The sequence below is a fragment of the Amblyraja radiata genome, chromosome 3, assembly GCF_010909765.2.
Source record: "Amblyraja radiata isolate CabotCenter1 chromosome 3, sAmbRad1.1.pri, whole genome shotgun sequence".
In the NCBI taxonomy this organism is placed as follows: domain Eukaryota; kingdom Metazoa; phylum Chordata; class Chondrichthyes; order Rajiformes; family Rajidae; genus Amblyraja; species Amblyraja radiata.
This window is the reverse complement of record NC_045958.1, coordinates 85,364,913-85,388,670: the sequence shown is the minus strand read 5'-3', so window position 1 is coordinate 85,388,670 and position 23,758 is coordinate 85,364,913. Positions and strand designations below refer to the sequence as shown.

Sequence of the window (23,758 nt, the reverse complement as noted above, 5' to 3'; positions counted from 1 at the left end):
GTGTCTGCTGTCTATTAAATGCACTGCGGGAACATTCCCAATCTCACAAAAGCTTCCAGCTCTGCCGCTGAGGACAACAGTTATAAATATACACCACTATCTGCAAATCATAAGTATCCCGACTTTGAAATAAATTAATGTTACGTCAATTGTTACCGGATCTAAATCCTAGAATTCCCTTCAATGGAATGAAGATTGTAGCAGTTCAAGAAGATGATCACCACCTTCATCGAGTGGTAGGCAATAAATACTGGCTTAATCAGCAGCATGTTCACACACTGTGGATGAAATATAATCTGAGGAAAGAGATGCATACATCAATCCACATGTTTGTAGGAAAAAGTTTTTATTGGTGTTCAATGACTTGGTCCATTTGTTTTCATGGTTTACTTCCTCTAAATTTTTTTTACACAAAATATCCATTACATTACCATAGCCCAGAACTGCAAATACAATTCATGGATTGGACCTGACCAACCTCTGCAAAGATTTGCTTGGATTAATTGAAAAATATCTCATGTTCAGATAAAATGTTCCCAAACATGCAATGGCACGGCACCAAAACGCAAAGCTCTACAGCATGAGTTATGTTTCACGTACAGATCCAGGTGATGACAAGTATCGCACCTTGCTTTGCTCCCAGAGCCGTATCAATCATTAAGACCATGTCTATTAGGAGTGCAAGTCATTAAATAATTAGCAGTTCCAATGGAAATTCCTGGGCTAGAACATACCATAAATCAAGGGTGGATCATTTTTGTTTTGACAGAAGAATTCTGTTGTCTTTTCATATCTTTCCAGTTATTCCATTTTAATGATATTTGAATCAAATGTAACACTCAACCTACAGAGCATTACTTTTCAAAACTTTTCAAATATGGCAGCTCCTATGCAACAGTGTATTTTTACAGTACATTTTTGTTTAAACTAAGACCAAATGGGAGGGAAGAATAGGAGATGACAAGATTTCTCTATTGGATGATGATGCTGCATTGTTTGTCCTAACGTGATCAGTGTCATACATACTCATACGGTTGCTGTGTTTCAGTAAACAACACATGCTAGTTTGGTGTCTAACATTAATTTTCATTCAATTCTGGATGAATCACACGGGGAAGAGCATCACTCTGCATCGGAAAACGTGTGTGGTACGGCGTAGTTTTGAAAGAAAGGTTGAAGATAGAGACCCAAAGTGCCAACCAGGCACACAACCACAAATATCCATAGAAACAGACGGTCGATGACCATAGCGACATACTTCCAGTCTTCACTGATCTGAAAATCAGATATTAATGCAAGTGAGAATATGATTTGCTAAATGGGTTACAAAAAAATGTTGCAAATAATTTATTAGTGTACACATTTTTTTTCTTGGCCTATCTGTGTGATGATGTTCTCAGGATCATCTAGATATATCCATTCCTTTGCTAACAATTTCATTCTGCATTAATTTACTTTCTTTATATTGTATTAATTAAACAGCAGGGGTCATTCTTAATTTGGGCAAAGAAAACTAGAGGACATTTGCGAGGTGCGCAAATCCTTTTGGAGCTGTGATGGGACAGAGGAGCTGGCAAATGGCCACAATTGTAAGGGCTGGCCGTGAAGGCACATGAGAAGGAGGAAAGAGGTGCACGAACAAGCGGAGAAAGAGATTAACTTGTGACCAGAGGGCGTACCACCTGGAAGGCAGAGATGAAGGCAGGCCTGTAATCAGAAGAAGCCCTGCAATCATTGGGAGGATCCATGAAGGACGCAGTGCAGGAGAGAAGTTGGGATTAGGATGGGTGGTGGGAAATGGGTGATACCTGATCATCCTCATCCACAGGGGAGCTCATTCCTGCTTCCCTTTCATTCTCTACTGATTGCTACATTTAACCTCAGGTTCCAACAGATTGACTGAAGTGTGCTGGTCAGTCACTAGAGGTGATGTTTACTGTTTGAAAAAGGCAACTCGGGACTAGTTGGTTGATGTGATTGCATTTCCCATTTTGATTCCTTAACTGTTCACCTGACTCTTTCCCACCAATTGTGATGAGCCAGTTTATGCCATCTCATATATTATCTTATGAAAAAGGCCATTTGGTTCATTAAATCTATGAAGACTGTTGGAACAAACCTATCAACCCTATGTTTATTTTTCTGTTATCTATTCCATCCTCCAGACCCATTAACTCCACCTTCATTATTATTGAGGCCATAGTTTTCTCAGAACACTAGAGAGCAAGCCAAATTAACTGTTGCAGATGATCTGAAACTGATCATTGTTTATGAACTCCAGACACAAGTAGGATGTGAGGAAGAGAGGATAATAGAAGAGGCATGATTATCATTGGCAGCTTGCCACTTCCTCGCTTTGTTTGTGCTTTGTATCATCGTTGGTGAATAGTGCCTTCCTCAAAGTGAGCTCTTCGATGAGCTTTACTAATCTTTGCTCCACCCTTTGATCGGTTTAACAAGCATTGCTGGGCTTTAGTCAAATGACCATTGGATGATTGCATTGTTCAAGACAGCATGTGCTTTACCATGTCCCATCAAATCACCAAAGTAAAAGGCAAACTCTAGTGAATAACTAAGAATATTATACAATGGGAGAATTGCTTACAGATTAAGTGAAGAATAGAGTTCGTAGGAGTTTCATAAATTAATAAATGGAGAAATATGAAAGGTCTGGTGCAAGGAATCACCAAAAAGCAAAGTGATCACTTTGCAGCACTGTGTGAATAACTGAGAATATTATACAATGGAAGAATTGCTTACATATTAACTGAAAGATAGAACTCATAGGAAGCATTTTCCTAAATTAATAAATGGAAAAATATCAAAGTGCAATGCTCAGAGGATGAGCTGAAAAATTAAATGAACTGATTTAATGAATCTGTTTAGTGGAGACTTACTGATATTTCTAGCCTAAAATTAAACCAGAAGTTTACTTTAATAGAGCAGACAATCCTTTTAGTTAGCTCTTCCTGATTGTTCCAGCTATTATTTCCTGGGCTGTTATGGAAATTATGTTTTATGTAACAAAGTTCACAGGTTCTAAGAGCAGAATTAAGCCAATCGGCCCATCAAGTCTACCCCACCAAATTATGGCTGGGGTAGCATTTTCCTCTCAATCCCTCTATCTTTCCCTCTCAACTCCATTCTCCTGCCTTCTCCCCATTACCCCTGACTAACCAAGAATTTGTCAATCACTGTCCTAAAAACATCCATTGATTTTGCCTCTACAGCTGTCTGTGGCAAAAAAATCTAGATTGACCATTCTCTGTCTATAGTTACCTTGCTTCAGTCAAAGGGCACTTGATGGGAGTTGTTTCAACGCTGATTGCTGGTAGCTACTTAATGATTAATGTGAGTCCAAACATATATCACACGCTGCTGTTCACCTCCATCTCAGTTCCATTTTGGCCCCACACAGTATATGAAATTTTGTCAGAAATGTTTGTGCAGGAATAATGGGATGTCCTTAGCATTGATGGATTTTCAGATCTCACTGCCAGCACTAAACCTCATCTCCAACTATGATTGCGGCAACTTTGGTTCTGTTCTGACTCCACCAGGATAGGCAGGACATTGCTCAAAAGGTAGTAAAGAGACCCGGAAAGACCTCAACACAATTAGGTTTCCTCTCCACCATGCCACACTCAGGATATTGATCGGCACAGACCTGATGAGGTGTAGAATTATTTTACAGACTATCAGCAGTTACATAGATACATAGACAATAGGAGTAGGCCATTCGGCCAAGCCAGCACTGCCATTCAATGAGATCATGGCTGATCATCCACAATCAGTACCCCATTCCTGCCTTCTCCCTATACCCCTTGATTCCGCTAGCCCTAAGAGCTCTATATAATTCTTTTTTGAATGTATCCAGTGAATCAGCCTCCACTTCCATCTGAGGCAGAGCTGACAGGAACTGATCCAGAATCTATAGAACATTGGAAAATGATCACCAATGTGTCCACGATTTTTAGAGTCATCTCCTTGAGTACCCTGGGATGCAGACCATCAGGCCCTGAGGATTTATCAGCCTTCAGTCTCATCAGTCTACCCAACATAATTTCTTGACAAATGTGAATTTCTTTCATTTCCTCCGTCACCCAAGGTCACCTAGTACATCTGGGAGATTGTTTGCGTCTTCCTTAGTGAAGACAGAACCAAACTACCTGTTCAACTCGTCTGCCATTTCCTTGTTCCCCATAATAAATTCACCTGTTTCTGTCTTCAAGGGACCCACATTTGTCTTAACTAATTTTTTTCTCTTCATATACCTAAATAAGTTTTTACTATCCTCCTTTATATTCCTGGCGAGCTTACCTTCACACTTCATCTTTTCTCCCAGTATTACCTTTTTAGTTTAAAAGTTGTTCAATCCTCTGGCTTCCCGCTCATCTTTGCTATGTTATACGTATTCTCTTTTATTTTTATACTGTCCTTGACTTCCCTTGTCAGCCATGGTCACCTCTTAGTCCCCTTAGAATCTTTCTTCCTCTTTGGAATGAAACGACCCTGCATATTCCGGATTATTCCCAGAAACACCTGCCATTGCTGTTCCACCGTCATCCCTGCTCGGGTCCCTTTCCAGCCAACTTTGGCCAGCTCCTCCCTCGTGCCAACATAGTCCCCTTTGTTCAACTGCAATACTGACACTTCCAATTTTCCCTTCTCCCTCTCAAATTGCAGGTTAAATCTTATCATATTATGGTCACTACCTCCTAATGGTTCCTTTACCACGAGTTCTCTTTATCAAATCTGGTTATTACACAACACTAAATCCAGAATTGTCTTCTCCCTGGTAGGCTCCAGTACAAGCTGCTCTATGAATCCACCTCAGAGGCACTCCACAAACTCCCTTTCTTGGGATCCAGTACCAACCTGATTTTCCCAGTCTGCCTGCATGTTTAAATCTCCCATAACCACCGTAGCATTATCTTTGTTACATGCTAATTTTAACTCCTGAACCACCGTAGCATTACCTTTGTTACATGCTAATTTTAACTCCTGATGCAACGAGCACCCTATCTCCAAGATGACATGCAGCTGCCTGCCAAGCCTGGAGATTTATTCATAAACATTTTCTGGACATGCAAAGGGGCAGGGAATGAGATATGCCAGACATTAACTTGTTCAGCATCTTCAAAAGCCTCCTTTGGCTGAATAAGGAGAAACCCCACAAAGGATGTCCATCCTCCATCCTTTCCACAGCCTATCACTCTTGATCTGTAAGACCAATGTGTGACCAGTCTAGCGCATTGTGGTTGATTTAATATGACTGCAACTCCTGCTAAGCACCTGATAAATAATGAAATAGCTAAAAAAGGCACGGAGATCATGTAAACCCTCCTTCTCGGCTCCACTGAAGGGGAAATAGGGCAAATAATTTTACATCAGCATTAAGGACATACTGCTTTGAGGTACCTCAAAGAAAAAATGGAGGGGACATTAAAGGAGCCAATGAAATATTAATGCTTTACTTTTGGAGGGTTGGTAGAAATTTGCATCTTAAGCTTGTTCAAACTGGAAGAGCTGTAGTATTATTTGTATCAGCAAATTAACCCCTTACAGTGTCAGCACCGTCAGGCAAACTATTCTGAATGAGTTGGCTGCAGAATGCACCTCTTGCACACTGCATTTGAGAAGAGGCATCTATTATTCCAAACAACCAAGGGCCACTGTAGGCAAAGGCTTAACTTGGGAGGAATTTAAACAAAAACTGCCACACCGTTTAAATCAAAAATTGATCTGGCCATTAGCTAAGTGGATAAAAATTATAAAAAATGTCAATAGAACACAAAAGACAAAAAATGATCCAAGTCACCAAAAAAAAAATTGTATCTAGCTTGTTCATTAAAGGAGTTGGCAATGAGTAATTTGGTTGTCACGTTTCCCATGTGACAGCTAATATGCATACTCAAGCATCCATAAACTGAAGACAAGGACGTGCAGATGCTAAAATCTTGAGCAAAACACTAGGTGTTGGAGGAACCCAGAAGGTCTGGCAGTATCTGTGGAAGGAACGTTTCCAGTTAGGACCCTTCTTCGGAATTTTGAATCTGACAAAAGATCCAGACCCAAAAAATCATGTCCATCCCCTCCACAGATGCTGCCTGAATGGAATTAGCACTGGTATTATTTTCTTATTATGTCTTATAAGGAGAAGATGAAGAAGGCAGAGGGGAATTCCACTTCATTCCAGTGCACTCGACAGGGCTTCCCCCTGACTTTCACCTGTTCTCTTCACCCCTACTTGTCCTCTTCCTTGCCAAATCCCCAACTGTCAAGTTGGGGAGCCAAAGGCCCAAGATTCCTCGTTATGAGATGGGGACAACATTTACTTTAATTCTATTTCACATTCGATATTTTGTCAATGCTCAAACTCTTCATTTTTGTATTTTTTGCTGAATCTCTTTAAATATATTTAGTCATACTTTGCTCCAATAAAATTCATATTCCTTTGTTTTTTTTCTTCAATTTTATACCATCTTAGCCAGCCACAGTAGTGTAACCTTCTCGTATAACATTTCTCCTTGGAATGTACCTTTGCTGAATTCATGTGATATTTCCATATATGTTTTCCACTGCTTATATACCACTTACCCCATAATCTATTTCCATGGTCCACATTATACAAATCTTTCCTCTTATCATTATTTTGCCTTCATTTAACTTCGGAACATTATTCAGAATCCAATTTCTCATCCTTAAACTGAATTTGAAATTATACTATTAAGCTTCGATATCTTCCTTGGTAATCCTTCCTTGTGAGGCCATTATTAAACCTAGTTTCATTACATTACCTAGATCTAATGAAGATCGCTCCCTGGTGTTGCTCAATGAGCTAAGAAACCATCTTCAATACGTCATAAGAATTTCTCACAGCTACCCTTGCCAATTTTATTTGTTGAATTTATCTGATGATTAAAATCACCCATTGTTGTTGCAGCACATTTCTTAAAAGCCCCTATTGTGTCTTGATTTATGGAAAGCAACCAAGGAGCATTGACACCCCAGTCATCCTCTCTTCTTCTCTCTCCCAAAGGGGAGAAAACACAAACATCTTCACAGCATGTACCACCGGACTCAGGAATAGTTTATTTCCTGCTCTTCCAACTAAGATTGAAACATCGCTTATCAATTCACTCCACAGATGCTGTCAGACTTGCTTAGTTACTTCATCAGTTTGTGCTTTTCATTAGATTTATTGTGTTGGGTATAGTCTGGGTGACAAGAGACTAAGCTTGGCATCTGGACTGCTGTCACGAGCTAGTGCCAATTGACCTGTGATCGGCTGTGGAATAATGGAATACATTTTTAAAGCAATAACGGTACATCCCTATTTAGAGATGAAGTGCTTTCTGTTCCACATATCTTTTGGAGTGCTGTTAATTTTTAGAACTTGCCAACAGATGTTGAGTAGGAAAGAACAATGAATTAGCATTTATAAAGTGTTTTCCACATCCTCAGAGCATTGTTAAATGCATTAGTCAATAAATTGCGCTTGTAGTGCAATTACTACATCGCAAGGAAATATAACCACCAGATTTACAGATGAAATGAAGAGAAATGAAATGGAACACTTTATATTTTATCTAGATGATGTGGCCAGGTTTGCTGTGAATGCAGGTGACTGCCTTAAACACGAGTGGTAACTTTTAAAGGGACAGTGCTCTGGGCAATGTTCCTCCAAAGAATTCATCATGACGCAATCGGTAAATTGGAGGGAGAAAGCTTTAGCTTCATTTTGTAATATTTAGTATTTACAACAAACAATACCTTCACAAAACATTTATATATTTTTACCAGTATATATTGTTTTACAAAATACCTGGGGCCAGAATTCCCACATATGGGATATGCAATCATATCCCATGTCTCAATTATATCCATGAAAATGGCAATTTGGAGAAAATAACTGCAGTTTTCATCTGTGTGGTCTTTCTACCAAGTGTTTTTGGTGTGAGTAACTTACACATCAGTGGCTAAGTCTGGATTTAGATAAGGAAAAAATAAGTGCATTGATTCATATGTAAATCTAGCCTGAAACACTTTTTCAGGAGAGATTATCCTTTTTTTTTGCAGTGACCTCAAACTCCGTCAAGTGCAGAAGTAAATGCTTACCCCAGCTGCAAAGTGTATTGAATTAGGAAGTTTAAAATGTCACACAAATGAATAAAGAAACCTTGCAGCCTTAACCATAAACAAAAGTTCCAGCAGAGGCCACAACCGCGAGGAGCCTAAATGTCATTGCACATCAGGTAATGCAGCAAGGCTTGCTTTCCGGAAGATAGAAATAGAATATTATTGAACCTTGTCACTGATAGAGAAATGTGTCCAATTAACCTCAAAGTGAAAACAATTTCTATTTTGCATTAGGATCTAACTATACGAAAGCAAACATGTTAAATCAAAGGGGAATCCTATTGATTCCCGGGATGGCGGGACTGTCAATGCTGAGAGAATGGAGCGGCTCGGCTTGTACACTCTGGAATTTAGAAGGATGCGAGGGAATCTTATTGAAACATATGATTGTTAAGGGTTTGGACAGGCTAGAGGCAGGAAACATGTTCCCGATGTTGGGGGGCCACAGTTTAAGAATAAGGGGTAAGCCATTTAGAACGGAGACGAGGAAACACTTTTTCTCACAGAGAGTTGTGAGTCTGTGGAATTATCTGCCTCAGAGGGCAGTGGAGGCCAATTCTCTGGATACTTTCAAGAGAGAGCTAGATAGGGCTCTTAAAGATAGCGGAGTCAGGGGATATGGGGAGAAGGCAGGAACGGGGTACTGATTGGGGATGATCAGCCATGATCACATTGAATGGTGGTGCTGGCTGGAAGGGCCGAATGGCCTACTCCTGCACCTATTGTCTATTGTTTATTGTCTATTGTCTATAAATCTGTTCTTGAGCGTGGAACCAGCATTGCAGATAAAGGAAAACCAACAGATGTAGTTTGTTGGGAGGATGATCAAAATCGCCATATTCATTATATTCTCCCCACACTCTCCACACTCTCCACAACCCCCCTGCAGACCTACACATGTGCATTAGCGGCAGTTTGCATGACCAATTAACCTAACAATCCACATATCCTTGCAATGTGAGAGCATCCAGAGGCAACCCATGAGATTTCAGCGAAATATATCAAACAGCAGCACATTCAGCACCAGAGGTGAGGATCAGTGGAGTCAGAGAAAGCTGACCTCTATGGAAACTACAAGACTCTGAGCAATATAGACTAAACAGTAACCACAGTAGAATGGAGGAAGGGTTTAATAGTGTGGGTTGGAAGTGGATATTTCTTCATTGTGATTCCGCAGTGCTTTTGAGTTAGGATGCACAGATGTGTTCTGATTTGGTCGCAAATGTTTGTGGTAGAATCCTGATTTTAGATTGCCCTACAGAGACAGTGGTTGGTTATGGGTTTTCATCTCAATACCATGAGTGCCTGTAGTCCAATTACTGTTAAGGTTAAACAATCCTTTTTTGTTTTTTTTGATGAGGTTTTAGTTAAATTGTGTTTATTGTTCAGTGCTGAAAGAAATTACTTCAAGTATCATAAGACAACATTACACACAGTGGCAGCTCAGTGGCACAGCTGATAAAGCTGCTACCTCGCAGCACCAGAAACTCGGGTTCGATTCTATCCTCAGGGGCTGCCTGTGTGTCGCGTTTGCATTCTCCCTGTGACCTGTGAGTTTCCTCCAAGTGTCCCGGTTTCCTCCCACATCCCAAAAACGTGAGGGTTTGTAAGTTACTTTTCCTCTGCAAAATTGCCCCTAATGTGTAGGGAAAATGCGGTAACATTGAACGGATGTAAACAGTATAACCATCAACATGGACTGAGTGAGATGCAGGGCATGTTTCTATGCTGCATTCCTAAACCAAGCTCAATACACTGGAGAAACACAGTTCCACTAAAAGTGATGTTAAGTTCCTCTCTTTCCTCATGATGAACTAATATCATTCACTCATCCCCAAATAGTAGTGTTTCACTAAACATATCATAGTGTATTGTTCGTGTTGCCACCATTAAACAAACAAGCATAAATTATGCCCAGGAAAGAGTGATAGATGGAATACCTTTCTTTTCCTTTAATTCTGAAGTGTTTAAATACAATGAATTGGAAAAAAATATTATTGTATGATAGGGAGTCAATGTAAAATTGTCACAAAGAGTGGGAAGAGATGTGCAACGGACATTTTGTGGACAGAGGGTGATAGCAACATGAAGGATGCTGCAATGATCAGATGTTGCTACAGAGATCAACGTATTTATGAAGGGAATATATTGGAAGCAGAGATGTGGATAGTGACTATACTATGGCCTTAGTTTATGATTGCCCCATGATAGAGCTGGTGTAAGCCTAATGGGCCTGTCCCACTTAAGCGATTTTTCAACGAACTGTCGGCGACTGTCAAGTTGGCAGCAGTCGCCTGAAAAACCGGTAACTGGAACGGCGACTGTCAGAGTGGAACACACACACACACAAACACATCACAAAGGGGGGGGGGGGGGGCCAGGACAAGCGGAGGAGCGCTGTCTAAAAATTCCCACGCTGCAAAGCCAGGGTGATACAGACACATTTTTAGACAGCGCTCCTCCGCTTGTCCAGGAAGGTTGGCGCTTCAATTAAGACAGCTAAAGCACAGTGTACGGTAAGTCCGTTAAAAGAGGGGGGGAGAAGGAGGGAGAAGGAGTAGTGACAACTTTTAAGAAGCCAGACGTCCACATCTGCACCAGGTGCAGAGAGATGGGGCTCCTAAGGGACCGTATTAGGTTCCTGGAGCAGCAGCTCGATGACCTCTGTCTGGTCAGGGAGAGTGACGAGGTCATAGAGGGGAGTAATAGGGAGGTGGTCACTCCAAAACCACGGGAGAGAGACATGTGGGTCACGCTAAGGAAGGGGAAGGGGCAGAGGCAGGAACGAGGGAGTACTCCAATGTCGGTACACCTTGCAAATAAGTACTCCTGTTTGAGTACGGATGAGGATGACAGCCTACCCGGGGGTAGCAACAGCGGACGGGCCTCCAGCACAGAGACCGGCCCTGTTGCTCCGAAAGGTAGGGAAAAAAAGAAGAGGGCAATAGTAATTGGGGACTCTATTGTTAGGGGGTCGGATAGGCGTTTCTGTGGACGCAGTCGGGAGACCAGGATGGTGGTCTGCCTCCCTGGTGCCAAGGTCTCGGACGTGTCTCAACGCATCCAAGATATCCTGAAATCAGAGGGAGAGGAGCCTGAGGTCGTGGTACATATTGGTACAAATGACATAGGTAAAAAAAGTGAAGAGGTTCTGAAGGGAGGATTTAGGGAGTTGGGAGGAGAGTTAAGGAAAAGTACCAAAAAGGTAACACTCAGGATTACTGCCTGTACCAGTAGGAATGGAGCGAGGTGGAGGATAAATGAGTGGCTGAAAGACTGGTCCAGAGGGCAGGGATTCAAGTTTCTGGATCATTGGGACTTCTTTTGGGGAAGGTGGGACCTGTACAGAAAGGATGGGTTGCACTTGAACCCGAGGGGGACCAATATCTTGGCGGGGAAATTTGCAAAGGTCACTGGGGAGACTTTAAACTAGAATGGTTAGGGCGAGGGACTCAAATAGAGAAAGCTAGTAGACAGAATGGGAGGCAGGAAGCAGAAAAGGGAAGCACTCGGACACAAGAGGAGAAAGAAAAAAAAGGAAATAAACAGAGAAGAAGAGACGGGGGGTTTCTTAAATGTGCATATTTTAATGCTAGGAGCATTGTAAGAAAGGTGGATGAGCTTAGAGTCTGGATAGACACCTGGAAGTATGATGTTGTGGCGATCAGTGAAACATGGTTGCAGGAGGGCTGTGATTGGAAACTAAATATTCCAGGATTTCGTTGCTTCAGGTATGATAGAATTGGAGGGGCAAGAGGTGGAGGTGTTGCATTGCTAGTCAGGGAAGATATTACAGCAGTGCTTTGGCAGGATAGATTGGAGGGCTCATCTAGGGAGGCTATTTGGGTGGAACTGAGAAGTGGGAAAGGTGTAGCAACACTTATAGGGGTGTATTATATGGGGAACAAGAATTGGAAGAGCAAATATGTAAGGAGATAGCAGATATTAGTAGTAAGCACAAGGTAGTGATTGTGGGAGATTTCAACTTTCCACACATAGACTGGGAAACACATTCTGTAAATGGGCTGGATGGTTTGGAGTTTGTAAAATGTGTGCAGGATAGTTTTTTGCAGCAATACATAGAGGTACCTACTAGAGGAGGGGCAGTGCTGGACCTCCTGTTAGGAAATGAGACAGGACAGGTGGCGGAGGTATGCGTTGGGGAGCACTTCGGGTCCAGTGATCACAATACCATTAGTTTCAATATAATTATGGAGAAGGTCAGAACTGGACCTAGGGTTGAGATTTTTGATTGGAGAAAGGCTAACTTTGATGAGATGCGAGATGATTTAAAAGGAGTGGACTGGGACATTTTGTTTATGGGAAAGATGTAGAAGAGAAATGGTGGACATTTAAAGGGGAAATTTTAAGAGTACAGAATCTTTATGTTCCTGTTCGGTTGAAAGGAACCAGTAAAAATTGGAAAGAGCCCTGGTTTTCAAGGGAAATTGGACATCTTGTTCGGAAAAAGAGGGAGATCTACAATAATTATAGGCAGCATGAAGTAAATGAGGTGCTTGTGGAGTATAAGGAATGCAAAAAGAATCTTAAGAAAGAAATTAGAAAAGCTAAAAGAAGATATGAGGTTGCTTTGGCAAGTAAGGTGAAAGTAAATCCAAAGGGTTTCTACAGCTATATTAATAGCAAAAGGATAACGAGGGATAAAATTGGTCCATTGGAGAAACAGAGTGGGCAGCTATCTGCAGAGCCAAAAGAGATGGGGGAGATATTGAACAATTTCTTTTCTTCGGTATTCACCAAGGAGAAGGATATTGAATTATGTGAGGTAAGGGAAACGAGTAGAGTAGTTATGGATACTATGAGTTTCAAAGTAAAAGAAGTACTGACACTTTTGAAAAATATAAAAGTGGATAAGTCTCCAGGTCCTGACAGGATATTCCCTAGGACATTGAGGGAAGTTAGTGTAGAAATAGCCGGGGCTATGACAGAAATATTTCAAATGTCATTAGAAACGGGAATAGTCCCCGAGGATTGGCGTACTGCGCATGTTGTTCCATTGTTTAAAAAGGGTTCTAAGAGTAAACCTAGCAATTATAGACCTGTTAGTTTGACTTCAGTGGTGGGCAAATTAATGGAAAAGATACTTAGAGATAATATATATAAGCATCTGGATAAGCAGGGTCTGATTAGGAACAGTCAACATGGATTTGTGCCTGGAAGGTCATGTTTGACTAATCTTCTTGAATTTTTTGAAGAGGTTACTAGTGAAATTGACGAGGGTAAAGCAGTGGATGTTGTCTATATGGACTTTAGTAAGGCCTTTGACAAGGTTCCTCATGGAAGGTTGGTTAAGAAGGTTCAACTGTTGGGTATAAATGCAGGAATAGCAAGATGGATTCAGCAGTGGCTGAATGGGAGAAGCCAGAGGGTAATAGTGGATGGCTGTTTGACGGGTTGGAGGCAGGTGACTAGTGGGGTGCCTCAGGGATCTGTGTTGGGTCCTTTGTTGTTTGTCATGTACATCAATGATCTGGATGATGGGGTGGTAAATTGAATTAGTAAGTATGCAGATGATACCAAGATAGGGGGTGTTGTGGATAATGAAGAGGATTTCCAAAGTCTACAGAGTGATTTAGGCCATTTGGAAAAATGGGCTGAAAGATGGCAGATGGAGTTTAATGCTGATAAATGTGAGGTGTTACACCTTGGCAGGACAAATCAAAATAGGACGTACATGATCAATGGTAGGGAATTGAAGAATACAGTTGAACAGAGGGATCTGGGAATAACCGTGCATAGTTCCTTGAAGGTGGAATCTCATATAGATAGGGTGGTAAAGAAAGCTTTTGGTATGCTAGCCTTTATAAATCGGAGCATTGAGTATAGAAGCTGGGACGTAATTTTAAAATTGTACAAGGCATTGGTGAGACCAAATCTGGAGTATGGTGTACAATTTTAGTCGCCCAATTATAGGAAGGATGTCAACAAAATAGAGAGAGTACAGAGGAGATTTACTAGAATGTTGCCTGGGTTTCAACAACTAAGTTACAGACATAGGTTGAATAAGTTAGGTCTTTATTCTCTGGAGCGCAGAAGGTTAAGGGGGGACTTGATAGAGGTCTTTAAAATGATGAGAGGGATAGACAGAGTTGATGTGATCAAGCTTTTCCCTTTGAGAATAGGGAAGATTCAAACAAGAGGACATGACTTCAGAATTAAGGGACAGAAGTTTAGGGGTAACATGAGGGGGAACTTCTTTACTCAGAGAGTGGTAGCGGTGTGGAATGAGCTTCCAGTGGAAGTGGTAGCGGCAGGTTCGTTGGTATCATTTAAAAATAAATTGGATAGGCATATGGATGAGAAGGGAATGGAGGGTTATGGTATGAGTGCAGGCAGGTGGGACTAAGGGAAAAAAGTTGTTCGGCACGGACTTGTAGGGCCGAGATGGCCTGTTTCCGTGCTGTAATTGTTATATGGTTATATGGCTGTGAAGTTCAGCGGACATTAACATTACCGGTCGGTTCCTTCGTTCTGAAAACTACTGCTTACCTTTATTTTCCCCCAATGAGCCAATGAAATTCACCAGTCAGCACCGGCTCCAACCTACGAGAACCTCCGACCTCCTGGCAACCCACTAGGACCTCCTTGCGACCCATCTATGGCTCGAGAATCCTCGTTAATCTCCATGGCGACTTCATTCTAGTCGGCGCTAATTTTTCAACATGTTGAAAAATTCTCGGCGACCATAATGAGGCCGTGATTAGTTCCCAAAATGTGGGAATTCCTCACGACCATGAAGGCGACTCTCCGGCAACCACCTGCGAACATGTGGCAAACATGTGGCGACCATGTGGCAACTAAAATGTCTCCTCCAGTCACCTAAAATGGCAGGCCCATAATAGTCTGAATAAGCAACTTCTGCACTATAAACTTCATGGCTATATTTGTACCAATCCACAAGACAAAGAGCCATGTATAGCCTGGGACTGGATGTCAAGTATCCCGGCAGACTTTGGGAGGATGCTACCAGCTGGAGACACAGAGCGAAACCCTGGGAACAGAAGAATAAAGAAACACTGTGAAAATGGTCACGTGATGGACGTCTGATGAGAACAGAGCTGCGAGTGAATTTATGGCAAGGCAGTGTAGTCTTGAGAAGATAAGGTGTCTGGGAACGGCCATTTTGCAAAGGAACTGTATTATGAGAATGGAAATATGAACAAGCAACATAATTAAGAACACCCTAAGGAACGAAGAAGTGTTTTGTTTATTCAGCACTTGGATGAGTGACAGCTCAAAATGATTGACTTTAGAATTGTGAGAGCCTTGTGTCAGAACAAAGGCTTCCTTTAGGAGATTGAAGGAAAATTTGTATAAGGGCTGTCCGAGTCATTGGCAGCAAACAACCACCGCAAGAAGGAGGATTCGAAGCTCAGAGAAGACTGCCCCCTACCAACAGAGTGAATCTGGCCATGAGTCATGAGTCATGAGTTTCGTGATTTAGAAGTGATAAATTGAAATAATAAAGTAAATTAGAAATTATTAGGTCAATTGTTTGCATGCATGTTTAAAGTTACTTGAGTGTTAAAAAAGATTAAGTTGTACTGAACTAAACTAAACCTTGGTTTAGAGTCTTTTCTTCGACACATCAGTTGATACCCTATAGCTAAATTCTATTTGATCACGATGCTAAAACTTAATCTTCAATCAAAGGTCACATAAATTAACCCATGAATTCGGATACTTTTTTTTTACTGCTTATTAACTAAAGATGAAGTAAGAGGAAGGAAAGGAGAAGCTCACACTCTGGTCTTCATGTTCACATTTCATGTACTCCGCTATGAATTTGACGCCATCCACTGCCTCTTGTATGTTGGACTGAGCCTTTGTTGAACTCTTCCTCCTTGAATCCTGCTGATCGGACATGTCTCCCAACCTCCAGCCACAGTTCCCTGCTGACTCCTTGTTCACATAGCTTGTTTGTACTTCGGCTTGCTCTGCCTCACTGTCAATAAATGCTGCCAACTGCTTCTTTCTGATTCGATCCTTTATGCTTCGATTTTCTGGCCGTTTCATTAGCAGAAGAGCCGGCAGCTTCTTGAGAAACACTTGCTTCACCCAGTCGGGCATGGTGTGAGTGGTAGGTGACCGATGGTGGACGTTCAATACGCAGACACTGGTGACGATGGAAAAGGTTACCAGGACCATGGTAAACATTAGGTACTTGCCAATTAGAGGAACGTCCAAAGAAGTTGGCGGAACAATCTTTGAAATGAGGAGTAAAAAGACCGTTAATGCCAGCAGAACTGAAATGCACAGTGTTATTTTTTCCCCAGAATCAGAGGGCAAGTAGAACACCAATATTGCTAGAGAAGTAATCAGCACACAGGGGATGATAAGGTTGATGGTGTAAAACAACGGCTTCCTCCTGATGATAAAATCATAGGTGATATCAACATACGTGGGGTCTGTTGGAATCTCATTCCTTCTCCCTGGAAGAGCGACAATGTCCCATTCACCGCTGGGCTTGAAGTCGTCCCTGCTTGCAACATCACTGCTTAAAACTAAGTCAATTTCAGTCCGATCGTATGTCCATGATCGAAATTTCAGAGTACAGTTTTGCTGGTCAAAGGGGAAATGTTTCACTTTGATTCTGCAGGCGCTCTTATAGATGGCCGGAGGCAGCCAGAAGATATCACCAGTGTTGTATACGAGAGCGTTAGTGTAGAGGGACACCTCATAGGTTCCATCAGCACTGGAAGGAAAGAGATAAAAGAGCCATTTAGTGGTGATTTTCAGTGGAGTTTGGGAAGTATAATTATATCTTCATTACAGTTTATGTGACTTTCCATTGTTATTTTACATGCAGATAGCACTAAGTGTCAAAGGAATCACATCACAGGTCTTGTTAAGAATAGTGTGACTGAGCTAATGTCTTATATATTGGCCTCTCCCAGGCCAATCATCCCCGGAATCATTCTTGTAAACCCTCCTCTGGCAATCTGATGCTCTGACATGTGGAGCATTGCCAAGCATTCACTGACCATTTCTCACCATAAACTCCCAGGAAGTGCAGCCCCACAGAGACTGAAGTATCATGTTTGATAGCTCAACTATCATATGATAATCTGAAATTACTCTTTTATAATTTTTTTATGGCAAATCAAAATTGCTTCATCCAAAAAGGACAAGGTAGACACATATATCCATAAAATTACAAGGTTCTATCAAATTAAAAATAAATGATTTTGTAAATAGTCAACCTACTTGTTATATAACACTATGTCAGGGAGCCAAATATGCCTGGAAGATATTCTAAGTGTGTGAATGCCTTCGTATTTTCCTGGGTCCCACTTTAGGCGATAGTCGTTCCATTCCTAGTTGAAAAATCAATCAAATCATAGACCATGGATGATTAATAATAAATCTTTTTTTTGGTTCATGACACAACAGGAATAAATTTGTTAGATGTAGAATTAGTTTTAGTCAAATGTTAACAAAGACAATTCTTTGTAACATTGAATATCGAACTTTTGCTGCAATTTCAGATCAGATTTTCATTACCAGAAACTAAAATATGAATTCAAGATTGATAATCATTAAAAAAAGACTTTCATGAAACTACATTTGGATGCAATTAGGGGAATAATTTCTTCCTTCGAGAGTTAGATTCATCATTTTTTTCAAAGAGCATTTATTACTCCATCATTGGCAGCCATGTCTTCTGCAGCCAAGGGCCTAAGGTCTGGAATTCCCACCCACAATTCTGTCTCTCTCCCTCTTTCTCCTCCTTCAAGATACTAATTGAACCTACAGTATCTGCTTAAGCAGGTCTTTAGTCATCAGAGTCCTTTCTTAACTGCTTTGTATCAAATACACTCCTACTGTCTTGGATGTTTTACATATTGAAATAAATTATTTGACTATTTCTTTGTTTTCATTTATCTATTATACATCTAATAATGATCCTGGGTAAATGCAGCAAATCATGCACTTGAACCAATTCTCATTCACAATATTCCATATTTCATCGTTTCATCTAAGCTTGCATCTGCAACCTTGTCACAAATCCTGATTATCTGTGGTTTTATACAAGGATAATTAATTAGTTATCATCAAACTTGGAGCAAAAGTATGGGTGATTTAAATGTTTATTAGACTATGTGGGACTCGTTGGGGAATACTGCCGGGGTACATTTGTAAAAAGGAAGGCTTAAAGTAAACCTGGGAGCTTTGTCTAACAGCTCTGGGACCTTTACAAATGTAGTGTTGATGTCAAATGTATTATAACAGAGCAGGTTAATGAATCAACTCCCCTTCCCATTCTAAAATTAACCTTTTTGTCCAAGGCCTGCTCCACAGTCCGTGTGAGGCCAAACACAAATTGGAGGAACAGCACTTTTTATTTCTCTTGGGCAGCTTACAACCCAGGATATCAACGTTGATTTCTTTAATTTCTAGTAACGCTTTCATTCGCTCCTTTTCCCCCATCCCCTGTCCTATCCACTCACGTATAGCCCCCGACTGCACAGGCGTGGCTAGAGAGGGAGAGGGGTAGAGAGGGAGAGGGTGAGGGGAGTAGAGAGGTAGGGAGATAGAGAGGGAGAGGGGCAAAGAGGGAAAGGGAGGGGTAGAGAGGGTGAGGGGCTTAGAGAGGGAGGTGGTAGAAAGTGAGAGAGAGAGAGAGAGAGAAAAAGAGAGAGAGAGAGGTGAGGGGAGAAGAGAGGAGAGGGATGAGGAGTAGACGGGTGAGAGAGGAGGACTGATGAGAGAAGGGAGGGAGAGGAGAGGGGAGCAGAGGGATGAGGGAGAGGGAGGGGAAGAGGACGAGGAGAGGAGAGAGAGAGAGGAGAGAGAGGAGGAGCGGAGAGAGAGTAGAGAGCGAGAGAAGAGAGAAGAGAGCGAGAGAGAGAGCGAGCCGAGAGAGAGCGAGAGAGAGAGAGAGAGAGAGAGAGAGAGAGAGAGAGAGAGAGAGAGAGAGAGAGGCTGTGTCTTTCTTAGCTCCCTGGCTGAGACGTTTTAAGCTGCCTTTCAAGGATTCTGTCGATGGGAAAGGAACAGAGGCAGAGGGGCTTCATAGTATAACTTATTGTTGGACTGCTGAAACTTTCCATTGCTTTAAAAATGCCTCCATAAGTCTGAAAATCCCTGAGACTTCTCTACATTGTCGAGGGAGCAGGGAGCAGGGAGCGGCTGTCATTGGCGGACTGCCAAGAGTGCCTGGATACCGAGGGTTTGAAGTTTTTAAGTGCCTTTGTCGTGTTTTGGCACTGTTTCTCTGCCCTAAAGTCATTTTGCACAATGCAGCTGCCTGGCTTAATGTGAAGAAGGTGCTTTTACGTTCGGCAAGACAGGGTGAGCTGCTTTCTGATGTGGATGAGCTTGGGAATTTTCCTTCTTCAGCTGGAGGACTTTGCTTTGTGAGGATTGCTTTGGACTGTGACTGTCCCTGGGAATTAATTTGCTGAGCTGCTGGGGTGCCGGGAGCTGGTTTGTGCCTCTGCCCGGATGGCGATGGCGGGGGCTCGGCCGAAGGAGAGGAGCTACGCAGCAGTGACATCAGCAGCGGAAGCGAGGCCATCTGAATATGAGCCTCATGTTGACTTGGACTGGGTCAGTTTTGGTATCTCGGTTCAAACTGGGCCCCAGATGTCCAGGGGAGTAATTACAAAGGCTATGAATGCCCTTCTTGGGAGGGGGGCTATTGTCTCTTCCGAGCTCGCGAGGGGAAAGGTTGAGATGATATTGAAGATCCGGGAGGATGTGGCCACAGTGTTGGAGAGGGGGATTTCAGTGGGGGGGGGGGGGGGGGTCCATATACAGGTGGACCCATGGGTGTCCAGGGTGAGACCGGTTCTCCTGCGTAGTTGCCCTACATATATTCCAGATGCGACACTCATTCCGTACCTGTCTCAGATTGGGGAGGTGCGGTCTAAGTGCTTTAGGCTCATGCACCCTGGGGGGGACCCGGAGGAAAAGGGATTCTCAGTTTCAAGAGGAGGGTGTTCGTGAAGGTGGGGGTGGGGGAAAGCGATGAGGGGAGCTTCGAGGTGGAGTGTAGGGGTCTCCCTAGAACAGCGCGTTGGAGTTGGGGAAAGGCACGGTGTCATGCGTGCGGTGGTTATGGACATCTCCGTAGGGAATGTCCTAATCACGGGGTCGCTGCTAGAACTTCTAGCGCAGCGGCCCAGGAATGCACTGCTGGCCCATCAGGGGTTGCTCGTCATGCCTCGGTGGGGCGGGGTGGAATCGCTGACCTGGCTGGGGCTGCCGGCTCTGCCTCGGTGATCCGGGGCGGCGGTGATAGCCCTTCTGGGTCTGCAAGTTCCGCCTTGGGGACCCGGGGCAGCGATGGCCCCCGCCCCCTACATCCTGAACCTGTGGGGGTGACTGAAGGTGAGGCACAGAGGGAGGGTGGAGAGAAATAGGAGCAGCAGAAGAAGAAGAAAAATCAGAAAAAGATCACCCAAGTGAGTCAAAAGCAGGCGGGTGTGCAACTGCCGAGTGCGGAGATCACCCAAGGGGCGCCTGTCAGCTCCAGTGAGGTCCAGAGTGCAACTGCTATGGCCCAGCAAGGAGCTGAGGTGGCTCTGACGGGGGTAGGGAAGATAAAACGTGCGGGTGGTAAAGTGGCTGGGGGTAGTGTGGAGGAGGAAGACCCTTTCCTTATGGAGGTCACCACACCGCCGAATGCTAGTGGGACAAAAAGGAGGATTGGGCCTGGCGAGGAACAGCAAGGACGTGGGTCCAAAGTTAGGGGGGTGTATTTTTCCAGACCTTCCACCACCGATGTGGTTGGAGGTCAGGAAATGACGTCTTCTGGGTTGGAGGTTGGGCCTCCACTTCAGGGATCTCCCGAGGGTACCACAAGATCAGGTGATAGGGTAGACCCCTCTGGAGCTGTGTCCTCTGGGCGGGGGGTGTCCCCTCTCGTGGTGCAGAGCAGTTGTTGTCCTGCTGCCCAAGAAGGGGGAACTCCGCTTGTTGAAAAACTGGCACCCGGTCTCTCTCCTATGCACAGAGTATAAAGTTTTTGCACGGGCGATGGCAAATCGCCTGGGCTCCATGCTGTCTCAGTTGATTCACTATGACCAGTCCTACACAGTCCCTGGCCGGTCCATCCAGGATAACATCCACCTGGTTAGGGACCTGATTCATCTAGCACAGAGTACTGGTCAGTCAGCTGCTTTTCTGTCTCTTGATCAGGAGAAGGCTTTTGATAGGGTAGAGCATAAATACCTTTTCGGGACGTTGCAAGCGTTTGGATTTGGACCGCATTTTGTGGCCCGGGTCCGCCTTTTGTATGCTGCAGTGGAGTACCTAGTGAAGGTTAATGGTGCGTTGTTGACTCCCTTTCATTTTGGGAGGGGGGTCCGTCAGGGGTGCCCCATGTCAGGTCAGTTGTACTCGGTCTGTGTGGAGCCGTTCCTGTGTCTTCTTCGGAGGAGGTTAACAGGCCTGGCCCTCTGGCCCGGGGGTGGAGGTGGTTCTTTCGGCGTATGCCGATGATGTACTCCTTATGTTCACCGATCCTGGTGACCTGCGGAGGATGCGTGATTGCCAGAAGATTTTCTCGGCTGCACCTTCTGCCAGGATTAATTGGAGCAAGTGCTCTGGACTTTTAGTGGGTCAGTGGCAGGTGGACTCCCTGCCAGAGGAGATGGCAATGTTTGCGTGGAGCACCACGCACCTCCTCTATCTGGGAGTGTACCTGAGTCCCACTGAGGATGCTTGGCCGGCAAACTGGCAGGAGTTGGAGACGAAAGTGGTTGCCAGGCTGGGGCGCTGGTCAGGCCTGCTTGAAGTTCTTTCTTTTCAGGGGAGGGTGTTGGTCATAAACCAGCTGGTGGCCTCCATGTTATGGTACCGGCTGGCTACTCTTGTCCCGCCTTCCATTTTTGTAAATGCTTTACAGAAGAAACTGGTGGACTTCTTTTGGGGAAATAGGAAGCACTGGGTTTCCGCAGCGGTCCCGAGTCTCCCGTTAGAGGAGGGCGGCCAGTCCTTGGTATGCGTGCGTACCCAGGTGGCGGCTCTCCGCCTCAGGACTCTGAGGAGGTATATGTATATAGAGAACCCCCCAGATGGCACGCTTTGGCCACGTATTTTTTCCGACGGGGTCGTTGTCTATGGGGGGTCTCGCGGCTCCCGGTGGCGGGCATCAGTCGACCCGCCCTAAGGGGCTTGCTTTTTTTCTACCGGGATGTGTTAAGAGTAAGGAATCTGGTTGTTTTCAGCCAGCGTGTTGCTCCACGAGGGGAGGGGGATGTTGCGGCTGCGGGAGTGGCTGGTCCTCACCCAGCCATGGCGGGTGTCGAGGAAAGGCGTGCGCCTAGAGTGGTTTTGAATGAGCTCTTACCCGCTCCGTCAGATCTGCTCATCGGGCCTCGGTTCCGGGATATATCTCAGGCACCGGCTCCACACAACCTGACCCGCCTTTCTGAGATGATTAGCGTGCCGTTTCGTGACGCGAAGAGACGCTCACTGTATAGAATGTTCCTGCACATTCTGCACCTCCTTGCCTACGTTTCCCGTCCCGACACACCATGGCGGACGGTGTTACCACCTGAAGGCGGGGAAGGTCCCCAGTGGGGGTCCCTCTACAAGGGAGTTGTCCCCCTTTACATTGGGGACCTGGGGTGGAGAGTGCTGCACAGAGCGATGGCATGTAACAAACTTTTGAGTCGGTTCATGGGCTCGTCGCTGCCTGTATTTTCTGTGGCGAGGAAGAGACCGTGTTCCACGTTTATATGGAGTGTGAGAGGCTACTGCCCCTGTACCAATATCTGAAGGGGTTGTTCCTAAAGTTCTGGTTGCATTTTAGTCCTACGATTCTTTTTGTTTGGACACAAGGCGGGGTGTTGTGAGAGCCAAGTGGGGGGGTGGGACTTACCTGTCGGTTTACTCCTGGGCCTGGCCAAGATGGCCATACGCGGGTCCAGGCAGCAGGCGGTTGATGCTCAGGTTAGAGTCGGCTGCCTGCCCCTCTTTCAGGCCTACGTCCGTGCACGTGTGTCCCTGGAGAGGGAACATGCGGTGTCCACGGGGACTTTGGAGGTTTTCCGTGGGCGCTGGTCACCGCGTGGGGTTGAGAGTATTGTGAACAATGAATGTAATGTTGTATTATAATGACACTTGATATAATGTAAATTCTTTTTTGTTTATGACTTGATTGGTTGTATCATTTGTTGTGTCGAATAAAGTCTTGGAATTGAAAAAAAAAAAAAAAAAAAAAAGAGAGGGAGAGAGATAAATTGTATTATCATGGGACAGGTTTATTATAGTTCCATTGTTTTACACCTATCATCAATATATTGTGGATAAATTATACAAACCTGAGTGAGCCAAGCATTTGTGGTCATAATCTGTTCCCTTTCATTCTGGAGAAACAACAAAAAAAACCCACACATTTATTTCTAAGCAAATTTGTTCTAAATATGTTCATGCATACTGGCAAATGATCCAAACAAAATGAGAACACCACATAATTAATTAAATTAATCAGCAGAACGTGGTAATCCAAACTATCTCATCCAGATAATTCGTCAAGATGCGAGATCTTGGAGTTTAACAGTTTTTGCCATCATCATCTGACAGATTACAGATTATTCAACCCCATTTGCATTCCATTGGATGAAGTGAGTCTAAAGTAATA

At 43.8% G+C, this 23,758-nt stretch overlaps 1 protein-coding gene across 2 annotated transcripts in view; it reads right to left on the bottom strand.

Moving 5' to 3' along the window:
• Positions 1–329: 329 nt before the first annotated feature.
• LOC116971238 (neuronal acetylcholine receptor subunit beta-2-like) overlaps positions 330–23,758 on the bottom strand; it is a 43,030-nt gene continuing 19,601 nt past the window's right edge. The window contains exons 3-6 of one of the 2 annotated variants that reach the window (XM_033018229.1): positions 23,439–23,483; positions 17,371–17,480; positions 15,907–16,858; positions 330–1,275 (exon numbers count right to left, since the gene is read on the bottom strand). In XM_033018229.1, the coding sequence (XP_032874120.1) occupies positions 1,123–1,275; positions 15,907–16,858; positions 17,371–17,480; positions 23,439–23,483 (1,260 nt within the window). In that variant the 3' untranslated portion in view covers positions 330–1,122. The remainder of the gene's footprint in view (positions 1,276–15,906; positions 16,859–17,370; positions 17,481–23,438; positions 23,484–23,758) is intronic. The other variant, XM_033018230.1, reaches the window with a different exon arrangement.